Below are 13,471 nucleotides of genomic sequence, written 5' to 3'. Positions count from 1 at the left end.
GCGAGAATGGGTGGACGAATGGATTGCTTCGAAACAAACATCGTTTTATCGAGATGGTATCGCCCAGTTGCCAGAAAGATGGCAAAAAGTTGTAGAAAGTGATGGAAAATACTTTCATTGAAATAATTTAAATAAATTTTTTACAATAAATGCTTTTTCTCAGTATTTTTTGGGCGGAAACTAAGTTAAGGTCCTAATATTTCAGTGGTTTTCGGTGTAGTCGGTCCGGTTGCGTTATACGGCGCTGGTAGTGGCGCAATTGCAATTGATTCATTTGTTAGGCTAGTAACGTATTATTACAACAGGTCACTGATTTGGACATTCACCATCCCGCGTCCTTACCATTTTTTTCGGGCGGTTTTGACTGTGTTCAGATCATGTAATTTTGCATTCTTTATTTTTCTCTTGGATCGTTACTTTCTGCCTTTGTAGTATCTTCATCTCCCCTTTCGTTTTTCTTAGGTTTTCAGCTGTGTATATTTGTGTTAAGTTACATCATTGTAAGAAAACACTGTGTCGAACATTGTATCGCTTATGCCTCTTGCAACCTTTTAAAATTACAAAAAAGTGTTTAAAACTAGGAATAAATAATCATGATAAATTTTCGGGAATCTTAGGGGTGTCTATTAAATGAAGTATCATAAAATGCATTTTATCGATCCCATGAGTATCGTATGTATACAATATATTAATCGTGTTTGAAATATCTCTCTATATCGTGTTTGAAATATCTCTCTATATTCACGAACACTCGTGAAATAAATAAAAACTTTTTCTTCATGTTGCATAAGAGGGAAAATCTTATTTCAATAATATATTTTTCTTCCAACAGCTAGTTACACGTTAAACAGAACAATGCAAGAGCAAAGATATTTGTCATTCTTATTAAAATGCGGAGAAAATTACCTTGTAATTATTTTGTAGTATTTACAATCAAGAAAATCGTCTGCAGGAGGCAGAGAGTTTTTTTTTAAGGGTCAAAATAAAAACAGTAAATTATTTGAATAAACATTTAATAAAAAGTGCAACACAAATCTATATTTTATTTATTATAAATGTTTAAAGATTTAATTACAAAATCCGGCTCTGTAATCTTTTTGTAACACTCTTTAGTATTTGTGCAAGAAAGATTGCAAAAATAGTTTGGTGAGCAAATATAAGGTGTAGTAAAAAGAAATCCATTATTTTTCCAATAGATGGCTTTAGTAATGTGTATCTCGCGTTGTATAAGTGCGATCGGTTTACGCTAGATGGCGTTAGAAAGATAAGATTTCGTACTAAAAAAAACTTCTGAGACAGTTTTGTGATTGTTTGACTCAGTATTGTTTAAGCGCGCGTCAAAGATGGACACCAGCAAAGAGAAAATACGCTATATTTTACTGTTTTTCTTCGATAGAGGCGAAAACGCAAGCCAGGCGGCTGAAAATGTGAATAGTGTTTATGGTCTTGATGGTCTTGACTGTAACAGCCAATCACACGCAATTTTGGTTTCGTCGATTCCGTTCCGGTAATTTTGATGTCAAAGATGCACCACGCTCTGGAAGGCCAATTGTCGAAAATGTCGATAAAATAATGGAAATCGTCGAGTCCGATTGTCATGTAAGCACTGTTTCGATTGCCCAGGAGCTAAACATTGCACAAAAAACCATTTGGAACCACTTGAATAAGGCTGAGTACAAAAAGAAGCTCGATGTATGGGTGCCACACGAGTTAACGCAAAAAAACCTCATGGACCGAATTTCCATCTGCGAATCGCTGCTGAATCGCAACAAGATCGACCCATTTTTGCAGCGGATGATGACTGGTGATGAAAAGTGGGTTACTTACGACAACGTCAAGCGAAAACGGTCGTGGTCGAATCGCGGTGAGCCGGCGCAAACGGTGGCCAAGCCAGGATTGACGGTCAGGAAGGCTTTGCTGTGTGTTTGGTAGGATTGGCAGGGAATCATCTACTATGAGCTGCTCCCCTACGGCCAAACTCTTAATTCGGACCTGTATTGTCAACAATTGGACCGTCTGAAGGAATCAATCGCCCAGAAGCGGCCAGCTTTGGCCAATAGGAGAGGAATTGTGTTCCATTAGGACACACACATCGATAGTGACTCGCCAGAAGCTCCGGGAGCTTGGCTGGGAGGTTCTTATGCATCCACCTTATAGTCCGGACCTGGCACCAAGTGATTACCACCTGTTTCTATCTATGGCGAATTATTTTGCTGGTGAAAAATTTGCCTCAAGAGAAGCTTGTGAAAATCGACTATCCCAGTTTTTTGCCAGTAGAGACAAGAGTTTCTATGAGAGAGGCATAATGGAATTACCTTCAAAATGGCAACAAGTTATCGAATAAAACTGTGCATATTTGACCTAAATCGGATCATTCTAACTATGCTAAATAAAGCTTTCAATTTCATGCAAAAATAATGGATTTCTTTTTACTACACCTTATATAACATCAGCGAAATGAAACACAACAAATTGCAGATATCACAAAAAATGTAGTCCAGCTGCACTAATTTCCATTTGTTGCCCTGGAAAAAAATTTTCTCATAATTTGTCAAAAATATCATAAAATTTCTCAGATCTCATATTTCCTCATAGAATGAGCGCTTTCTCATAAATATTCATAAATACATAAAATACACTATAGATATACTCGAAAAAATATAGGTTTTTCTATATTATTTTTTTATCATTTGTAAGATTTTTTCTTTTCAAGTATATTTTCTTCATATTTTCTTATAGATCTGAAAACATTGTATGAAATATTTGATATCATGAAATCGGAAACAATAATAGAAGAAAATCTGAAAAGGAACGAAAAATGTTGTATAACATTTAAGAAATTAGAAAAAATTATGATAATATTTTAAGAAATATAATCTATTGTTTATGCAACAATCGTAGTCATTTTATAATAGTATGAATTCTATGATATTTATATAAATATTTTAGTTGCCGGCATATACTGATTTTGCACTAGGTTAACAATTTTACATGACATGAATAGATTATATTTCTTAAAATATTAACATATTTTCTCATTGAATTTTATGAATATTTATGAGAAGACGCTTATTCTATGAGTAAATATGAGATTTTCTAAGACATTTTTTGAGATATTTTTGACAAATTATGAGAACTTTTATGAAAAATTATGAGAAAATTGTTATAATTTTACTTGATTTTACATTGCATCACGTTTGAAAATTCACTTAGCACTGATGATGGGATTCGAACTCGAACCGAAGACATCTTCTGAATTATAATTTGTCGCCTTAGACACTACGCCAATTTCTCACTTGATAAAAAATGCTTTGTATTACTTATTTATGAAAAATCTTAGAAAAATCTTAGAGTTTGTTCGCGTTTTAAATCATAAAATATAGACGAAACCGTTCAGCGTATAAATAATGTAAGAGAGACTGGCACGATAATTCGAAATTAATTAAAAATACAAAGATTTCTTTATTATGTTTAATCAATATATTTATAAAAATACCATAGAATTTATGCCACCATAAAATGACTGCGATTTTTGCATAGACAATAGATTATATTTCTTAAAATATTATCATATTTTCTCATTGCATTTTATGAGTATTTATGAGAAAGTACTCATTCTATGAGTAAATATGAGATTATCTGAGAAATGTTATTTTTTTGACAAATTATGAGAATTTTTATGAAAAATTATGAGAAAATTTTCTACTAAGGACTTTATAGAAAATCACTGCAATAAAACAGCAGATAATGATATTTTTCCATTATGCTAATAAAATACTGCACTTTGACATGTGCGAATTAATTTGGTTGATTGTCCAGTTCAGATTGTATTAAATTTTATCAAAATCGGAGCATAATATATATTTTCAAATAAACCATCACAAAAATTCTATAAAAGTTATTTACATGGCAGAACTAATATTTTATTCGATGCTGCTGCTTTTAGTACTTCTTATTGTATAACAGTCGTATTAAATCGCTCAGATTTAATGACATAATGATGTTAAACACACACACACACACACACACACACACACACACACACACACACACACACACACACATACAAGGTGTCCGGTAACTGATCGAGCAACCGCCGTGTATGGATAGAACGGGTCAAAACAATATCATAAAAGTTATGTACCATTTTGAAATTTTCTTAATATTTATTCCGTAATTAAAATGTATAAACGAATGAGCTCACGAGAAGCGGTAGGACAGGCTCTGTGTGTAAAAGAAATGGCCTCTTAGCAACGATAAGTAAACAGCTGATTTCGAGACGGAGTAATGTATACGTGTCGCTTGTTACTCCGTCTCGAAATCAGCTGTTTACTTATCGTTGCTAAAAGATAAGCCATTTCTTTTACACATAGAGCCTGTCCTACCGCTTCTCGTGAGCCCATTCGTTTATACATTTTAATTAATTACGGAATAAATATTGAGAAAATTTCAAAATGATATATAACTTTTATGATTATTTTGATCCGTTTTACCCGTACACGGCGGTTGCTCGATCAGTTACCGGACACTCTGTATGTAGGACACCTTACGCTAATATATTGGTGATACATTTTCGGGGAAAAATGTGAGAAAAAATGAAAAAATCTGAAGAATTTCATATAATTTCTCAGGCGATCGTATTAAGAAATTATGAATCTTCTTAGTTCATGTTTTCGATACCAAATCTGAAAGATTTCTCATAATTTTTTCTAGGATCGTTCTGAAAAATTATGAGATTCCATATTTAATGTTTTCGGAGAAAAATGTATGAAAATATTAGAAAATCTGAAACCTTTTCATATTTTATTACAAGATCGTTCTGAAAAATTATGAAATCTTATATTTCATGTTTTCGGGGACAAAATATGTGAAAATAGTAGAAAATCTGAAAAACGTCTAATTTTCTCATAGGATCATTCTGAGAAATTATAAGATTTCATATTTCATGCTTTCGGAAAAAAATATATAAAAATCTTCCACTACAACAATTTTCTCATATTTCATGTTTTCGGAAAAAATATGTGAAAAATATTAGAAAATCTGAAAAATTTCTCATAATTTCACATAATTATAAATTGTTAATATAGGAAATTATGAAAAATTGTATGAAAAATCATGAGAAAAATTGTTTTACCATAGTGCGTTCACATGAAAAATTTACTAATATTTACACACACACACACACACACACAAACACACACGCACGCACACGACACGAACACGCACACACACGCGCGCGCGCGGGTCTATCTCATGGGCCTAGAGGTGGGGACTACGTTTTACATCTGACACTGCATGATAGGCTCACGAGTAATCGTCCATTTTCTTCGCCGGCCGCGACGAGCCGTATGTGCTGCCTGCCGCGTCGCGCGCTGTGATTAGTCTATCTATTTTATTTAATAACTCGAAATTTTATGTGGTTGTTTAAAAAAAGATACCGATTCCATTACTTACCCTGACCTATTCTAGCTATAAATTAGCTCTGGTATGGTATGAGTCAGACATCCTGTATATACAGAGTGTCCGATAACTGATCAAGCAACCGCCGTGTACGAGTAGAACGGGTCAAGATAATCATAAAAGTTATATACCGTTTTGAAATTTTCTTAATATTTATTCCGTAATTAATTAAAATGTATAAGCGAATGAGCTCACGAGAAGCCGTAGGACAGGCTCTGTGTGTAAAAGAAATGGCTTACCTTTTAGCAACGATACATAAACAGCTGATTTCGCGGCGGAATAACAAGCGATACCTATACGTTACTAATTTTGCTAGAAAATAGGTAATATCAATACAATTAGTCACGTATATAATTATAAAAAAATAGATAATATCAATACAAATAGTCACGTATATAATTATAAAAAAAGAAAAAATTACAAATTAATTGAAATATATGTAGAGTGTTCAGTGTAACGGTTTGCACGATTTGATAAATTTTCGATGGTTTAAGGAAAAGACTTTAAGGTGAATGTTCAACTACTTCGCGCATGCTACAACTTGCAATAATAAAAAGTAAAATAAAATATTTCTTTTCATAAAGAAGTCAAAGTCATCTTGAATTCCTTAAATGGCTAACCATACACTTTTTTACATAATATTATACAAGACGTTAAGGTAAATTCAACATTATTATTAAAAATGTCACTTTTATTAATAACTATACTAAAAAAAATAGAAAAACTTTAACTTATGGAAGCAAATATTCAAATTGCTTGCCTCCCTCTGCAACACAAAATTCTATTTTTTTTTTTAACAAATTATTGTGTGTATTATGTTATTTGAATCTATAAATTTGCACTAAATATAATTATCTTTTTTCGAAAATCTTAAACATTATTATAATTAGTGTTTGATATACAAGAGCTTGTTGCGGATGCCGGTATCCGCGCGCTATATTATTAGGCCGCGCGATAGTTTGAGCAGCTCGAGCGCTCCTCCTTCTATTATTCCGCGCACGCTTTTTCCTTAATCTTTCACAATTAAAATCTCGACTATTATTGTGAACATCGCAAAATGATATAGAATTTTTATGTTCACCTTAATCTGTTCCTACAAATATTGCGGAGAAGAAACTGAGACACCCTGTATAATTTCGTTAAAAAATTAAAAAATTAATGAAAACACATGCACAGTAAAAATAGAAAAAAGTTATAATAGAAATATTATAATAATGTGAAGGCAATTAGTAAATTTCTAAGATATATCTAAAAGAAGTCACGTGTGTACATTGTCTAAAAAAGTAATTTTGCTAATAACTATTACTTTTAAAACTACTTTTAAAACATCTGAATTGGACGCAATTACTATACTTTGGGACGGAAATGTGTTACCTGCGTTAATATATAAAGAACGGGTAGAGAGATTAGCAATATTAATATCTTATAAAGGAAATAAAAAACTATTGGCAATTCCTGTAATCTCTTCTGGTAGCGGAAACGACTAAGCTTATGTGGTACACAAACTTCTAAACGAGTGGAAACTCGTTAGATAAAGTTCAAGCACTTTGTTTTGATATCACGGCATCTAATACTGGATATTTTCAAGGTGCGTATATTCTTCTAGAACAGAAAATAGGACGAGACCTTCTATATTTACCCTATCGACACCATATATATGAAATTATTTTACGATTATATAAACTAAAAATATTTTTGAGGAAAAAATATCGATATTATCGGATCCAAATATACCGCAGTTTAAAAAAATTTTAATAGGCCTGGTCATTAATAAATAAATTAAATTTTAAACCCGGAAGATAATGAAATACGACGCTTGGTGAAAGTATCAACTGCAAAGGAAGCACTTCAATTTATGTTAACAATGTTGGAAAAGGAGCAAGAATCACGAGAAAATTACCGAGAATTATTCGAACTTGTGGTTATATTTCTAGGCGATATACCTCCTCGAGGAATTTCTTTTTGAGCTCCAGGAGCTTTTCACCACGCTCGTTGAATGGCCAAGGCTATTTACAGCTTGAAAATATTTTTATTTCGAGGCGAATTCATTATCACGACCAAAGAAAAAGTTGGATTTTGAGATATTTGCATATTCCTTGTTACTTTATACGTAAAAGCATGAAACCAAGCTCTAATTGCAGCAAAAGCTTCCTCTCAAGATTTACAGATTTTAAAAGATCTTTACGAATACCGTACAATTGATAAAAATATAAGCCGTCACACTAGACAAGTTTTGTAATCATTTGATGTCAGAAACAGCAACACTAGGATTTTTTTATGAACACGTTACAATTGAAACAAAAAAAAAAACGAATGGTACGCTCATTGAAATTCAATGAAAGCACCGGCGAATCGATGAAAAGACTGATAATAAATGCAAAAAATATTCCAAATTATTTGAACCGTGGAATTGAGCAATTTATAACACAACAGTCGAAATATTTTTTCGAAAGATTTTCAATACCAATGGATTTTATTGAAAAAGATCCTACTACGTGGATAAACGAAGAAAGTTTTAAAATTGGGATGGAAGTTGTTAAAACACTTAAAGTCATTAATGATACAGCAGAACGAGAAGTTAAGCTTACCCAGGTAGCAGACAGCCGTGATAATGACGTGAACTTTACGTCATCTGTTACGTTATTTATCTTTCAAGTTAACTAAATAATGACATCTTTTTGACAGTCCTAAGTCACAGACCAATGACGTCATATATACGACGACTTAATGACGTCATTTTTTTACATAAAATGACGTAACAATGACGTATGACACTAGTTAAAAAAAATATATTTTGCGGAAACGCTTGCAACTAGTCAGTTTATGTTGATTTTATACATAATTTAGCTGTTTTATTTGATTTTTCACTACTTTCGCACCTGAAAATTTATTCAGTACTGGTCGGACGCGAACTCGAGACCTCATACACCTCTAGGTTCCTAGTCTACCATCTTGACTGCGCTATTTCCTCAATTGATATTAAGTGTATTTTATTATTTCCATATGTAGCTGAAGCACTAATTATAATTTTCTTATAATATTATTTAGTACAACCACAAAAATAAACTATTTATATTTCTAATATTTCATATAATAAAAATGAAGTTAGAAATACATGCATAAAATATTTATATAAAATATGTTTACCTAGGTGTTGACATCACAAAGCAATTTAAAAAACATTTGAAGAAATATTTTTAAAATGTTAGAAATAATGGGATAAGTTCTCTTTTTTCACTAAAAATATGTTTTTTTAACGTTTTTAACGTTTTTTAACGTTTGGAAAAATGTTACTTTTAATATTTAATGAGTGTTTATTTTAACATTTAGAAAATTTTTTAAATGTTAAATATTAACATTTAGAAAAACGTTTTTAAATGTTAAAATACATCTTTATCAAATATTAAAAAACAAAACATTCTTCCAATCGTTAAAAAACGTTATTTTAATGAAAAAGGCGAACTTATCCCATTATTTTTGATGTTTTAAAAATGTCTTTTCAAATGTGTTTTAAATGTTTTTTAAATATTGTTTGCTTATTGGGTAATAGAAATAACTAATAAATAAATAAAAAATATTATATTATATTCGTAATATTTTTTAAATATTGCTATAATATTGCTAAAAAGTAATATTTCAAATTAATGTCATTGCAATGTTTCTGCAACATTGCACTGCAATATGCAATGTTGTAACGTTATTATTATATGAAAATATATCTATAAGAATAGTAAATTTATCTTTTTATTCGAAAAAGAAATTCGTCTATAATATGGTAAATTAAATATTATCATAACGTCATTTTGCAAAGTCACTTTGACGTCTTAAAACATGATGTTAAATACACGTCCTTAAAGGACAAATGACGTTACTGATCAATAGTAACGAGATATTGACATCAAAATAACGACAGCTTGCTGCCTGGGTTACGCATGATTACAATCAAGTTTTATCGAGAAACAACTGAAGGAGGAAAAATAACTTATTTTTCAAATCGTATCACATAAATCAATATCCAGACGTCAAGAAATCTATTTTTATGAAGGATTTGTAAAATTATATTTACATAGTACTTTACATGTTTTTATTTTTTTTATTTATCTTATTGTGTGCTCACTAGTAAATATAATGATCAATATTTACAAATAACAATAAAAATATATTTAACCTTGATTCAAAATTTTTTTTATCGAATTTTCCCACTTTTTGTAAAAAAAATTATTTTTTATTTTTAATAGAATCGTGTGCTACGTTTGACGTTATCCGATTGAGCTGAAATTTTTCATAAATTTTTTTCTCTTTAAATGGAATAACTTTAGGAGTTGTCCCGAAAAAAACTCGAAAATTAATTTTCACCAAGTACAGTCAAGGACCTAGTGTATATAGATATAAATTGATTTACTATTATTTTAATAAATAGAAGTCCCACCACTCTCGCCGTATTTTCTAGTATACAACGGTTCTCTTTTATTGATGTTATTTTAAAACAAAATATCTATTTATTTATGTAACTACTTCTATTATGTAATTACATATATTTAGGTGTATTATTTATCATTTCTTTATAAAAAGTATATAGATATCTTTAGCACTTCTTGGCTATCGTTGGTATTCTTTTTTAATTTGCGTATTAGTAACTTCAATTCAGACTTTAGAAGGGTCTTTTCTATACACATACGTGTACATATACGTGTTCATTATTTTTGTAGAATTTCAAATTATACATCTAAGAACTGTTATTTTAGTTTTTATTTTTTTATAAAATTTTTTACTCTTTTTTTTTTTTTTGAAAAAATGAATTAATTCTTTTACGGAACGGATGCGAGGACGCGTGTATTTGGCGTTTTTTTTTCCTTTTTTAATCTACATGTACTGATCTACGAATTAGTGTCGTACTTATCGGCATATACCCTCCATAAAAAATATCTTTTTATAGTTTTCATTCAGATGCAGCAATATGTGTAATACTGTGTCCAAAAAGTAAGACTAGCTTTTATTTATTTCAAAAAATATTTATTTATTCTTCCAAATCTATTTCGTCGCCTTCAAAGTAATCCCCTCCCGACACAATACACTTATGCCAACGTATTTTCCAGTCCTCGAAACAAGAATTAAAGTCGCCTTCCGGGATGGCTTTCAGAGCGCGTAGCGATTCACGTTGTATCTCTTCTATCGTCTTAAAACGATTTCCCCGCAGTGGCCTTTTGAGTTTCGGGAATAGCCAGAAGTCACACGGTGCTAAATCAGGCGAATACGGTGGTTGTGGAACGATATGAATCGAATTTTTGGCGAAAAAGTCACGAAGAACGAGTGCAGTGTGAGAAGGTGCATTATCGTGATGCAAAAACCAAGAATTGTCTGCCCACAATTCTGGCCTCTTCTTGCGAATAGCTTCACGCAAACGACGCGTAACAAATAATACTCTCAAATAATACTCTTTGTTGACGGTTTGGCCGGTTTGGTCGATTTTCTTGATGTATTGTTCATCGGTAGAGGTTGATGGTCGTCCGGAACGCTCTTCGTCTTCAACACTTTCACGACCTCCTTTGAACTGTTTATACCACTTGTAAACATTCCTTTCCGACAAAGCATGGTCCCCGAAGGCTTTCTGCAATATCCTGAACGTTTCTGCACCCGAAATTTCATTCCGCAAACAAAATTTAATGCAACTTCTTTGCTCAATATAATTAGACATTGTAAAAATCGCCGAATGCACTTTTAGCGTCGTATAAAACCAAAGGTAAAGCAAAAAGTAATGAATGTTTTGACATGAAATTTGTCACAGATGTCTGTCACAATGCTGCCAACTTAGGAAAAATATATTTATGATGTGCGGTTTACCCGCGCGATTTACATTGAAAACTGGTCTTACTTTTTGGACACAGTAGTATATTAGTTCTAATATATTTTTAATTTTTGTGTGTTTCTTGTTTTACCTGCAATGAAGACTTAAAGTTTAAATAAATTATAGCCGTTTTGGCCGACCGGTTCCGGATGCGCAAGAGGATTCCTGAGTTCTTTGGATGCGGGTTGGGCGATCAAAGGTTGGGGCGCTTCGTTATCACCGTTAGAAGTAATTGCGGAGCGCGAATCGATTTATAGATTATTGGGACAGACGACGCCGGAAAATTTGAATAGGGATTATGCTGCATACACTCTGGATCCTCACACAAGGTAAACTATTATTTAATTAAGTATTGTTAATTAGTTGATTGGGTATTAGAAAGAAATATGAAATTCAGTGTGTGGATATCGTGTAGTTATCAAGTTAAGAGAGAGGGAGTTTGTTGAATTTATATTTTAGATATATTTAGATAGTTCGCAGTAAAAGTCATTTTGGTTCTCATAAAGAAATTCATCAAGTGTTATTCGTGCCTTGTCTTATCAAATACTTTCAGATTAATTTGTGACAGTATTTCGAGATAGTTGACATAATGTATAATTTATATTAACCCTTACTCTGTAAAGGTTTTTTTGCAACCTCACACTGTAAACAGGGATCAGATTGACCCCACACGTTTTTAAGCGGGTAAAAGTCTTTAAAAAAAGTTAAAAAAAAATGTTTTTAAAAAGTCTGAAAAAATTCAGGTAACATCTTCAAACATTCCAAATTGAAATCTGAATAAAAACATTGTACAATAGTTTATTTAAATACATTATTTTTACGAATATATAAAGTGAAAAACGAAAAATATACTGTTATAATAAAAAAATTGTAACTTTTGAAAAATTATTATACAGCAAAATTAATTAAAGCAAAATAAATTATCCACAACGGGAAGTTACAGTTTAATAATCAGACTTTTATGAAAAAAATATAATGCATTTACCAATAATAATTAATTGCTTAAAATTAGTACATGAATTGTTGCAAATTTTTAAATATTAAGGTCAGAATTTGAGGATAAAAATATTTTTTTCTTTACTATGCACTATTTATTTTATGTATTATTATACAAAAATAGATAGTTTAGATGAAATACATGAAAAAATGAAATAATAGTTAACTTTGTGAAAACACGTGTATAGCGAGAAATACGCTGTATTTATAGATTAGGTCTACATTTATATCTTGTATCAATAAATATTCATATATTTTCATAAAACAAGTGAAAACAAAACAAATTTTATCGAAAAAAATTTATTTATTTGCACAAAAAGTATACACAAAGTGTATGTAAAGGGAGTCACAGGCGTCTCACGGACAACTTTAACCACGTTGCGTTCCAGTACACAGAGATGCAGGTATGCCGCCATGTACAAGCAACAACCTCTACCCAACATCGTTTTTTACAGATAGGACCAATGATTTGAAACTCACTGGTTTAAGAGATACGCGGGCTTTTAAAAAATGCTGGAGTCAATTTGACCCCCTTTACAGTGTAAGGGTTAATAATATAGAGCATCTTTGAATAGGTATCCAAGTTTAATAGGTTTAAAGAATCGATTTTTTAAATATTTTTTTATATTTATATTTTTTATATTTTTTTATATTTTTTTCTTTTTTTATAGGCTTAAGAACATATTCTTTTAGCGATTTTATAGAATTCAAACACTTTGTCGGTATTTTCGGCATTTGAAGAACTTAATGCACTGGACGCCGCGTAAGTTAAGAGATCGGTGGTAGTAGCGTGGTCGGCGCTAAAAACATTCTCTCGATACTCTTCCAATCGAGAACAATCTCTTTTGAAATTCAACATTTTCAAAAAATAACATTACCTTTATTATCTTCTTTACCATTTACTTTTTATTATCCTCTCCCTTCTTTTTAGAATCGTCAAAAAGAAATATGTTGGTACTAGATTTGATGCTTTCACGGCCATTGATACAATGTCTAGGTATAGCTTCCGGAATGGAGCCGTGTCTTGAATCAGCGATATGCCGACGTTTCGCAAACGTTGCAGTTTGCATCATCAGGGCTGAGAACTCTGATACTGAGCTCCCTTGGGTAAAGGTAGTCCTTATATGCCCCCCTCCCCCCCTTTGTGTAGATGGTGTTTAGGGAGTAGGG

General features: G+C 31.5%; 1 protein-coding gene across 7 annotated transcripts in view; it reads left to right on the top strand.

The window, feature by feature from the left end:
- Positions 1 to 13,471, top strand: part of LOC116843356 (F-actin-monooxygenase Mical) — an 874,436-nt gene that overhangs the window by 142,385 nt on the left and 718,580 nt on the right. For all 7 annotated transcript variants that reach the window (XM_032813731.1, XM_032813733.1, XM_032813730.1 and 4 more), the window contains one exon: positions 11,432 to 11,634. In XM_032813731.1, the coding sequence (XP_032669622.1) occupies positions 11,432 to 11,634 (203 nt within the window). The remainder of the gene's footprint in view (positions 1 to 11,431; positions 11,635 to 13,471) is intronic.

This window comes from Odontomachus brunneus, unplaced genomic scaffold (assembly GCF_010583005.1).
Source record: "Odontomachus brunneus isolate Ranch 3 - 2012 unplaced genomic scaffold, Obru_v1 Obru_scaffold_032, whole genome shotgun sequence".
Lineage (NCBI taxonomy): Eukaryota > Metazoa > Arthropoda > Insecta > Hymenoptera > Formicidae > Odontomachus > Odontomachus brunneus.
The sequence above is the reverse complement of the archived record's forward strand: the minus strand, read 5'-3'. Positions and strand labels throughout refer to the sequence as shown.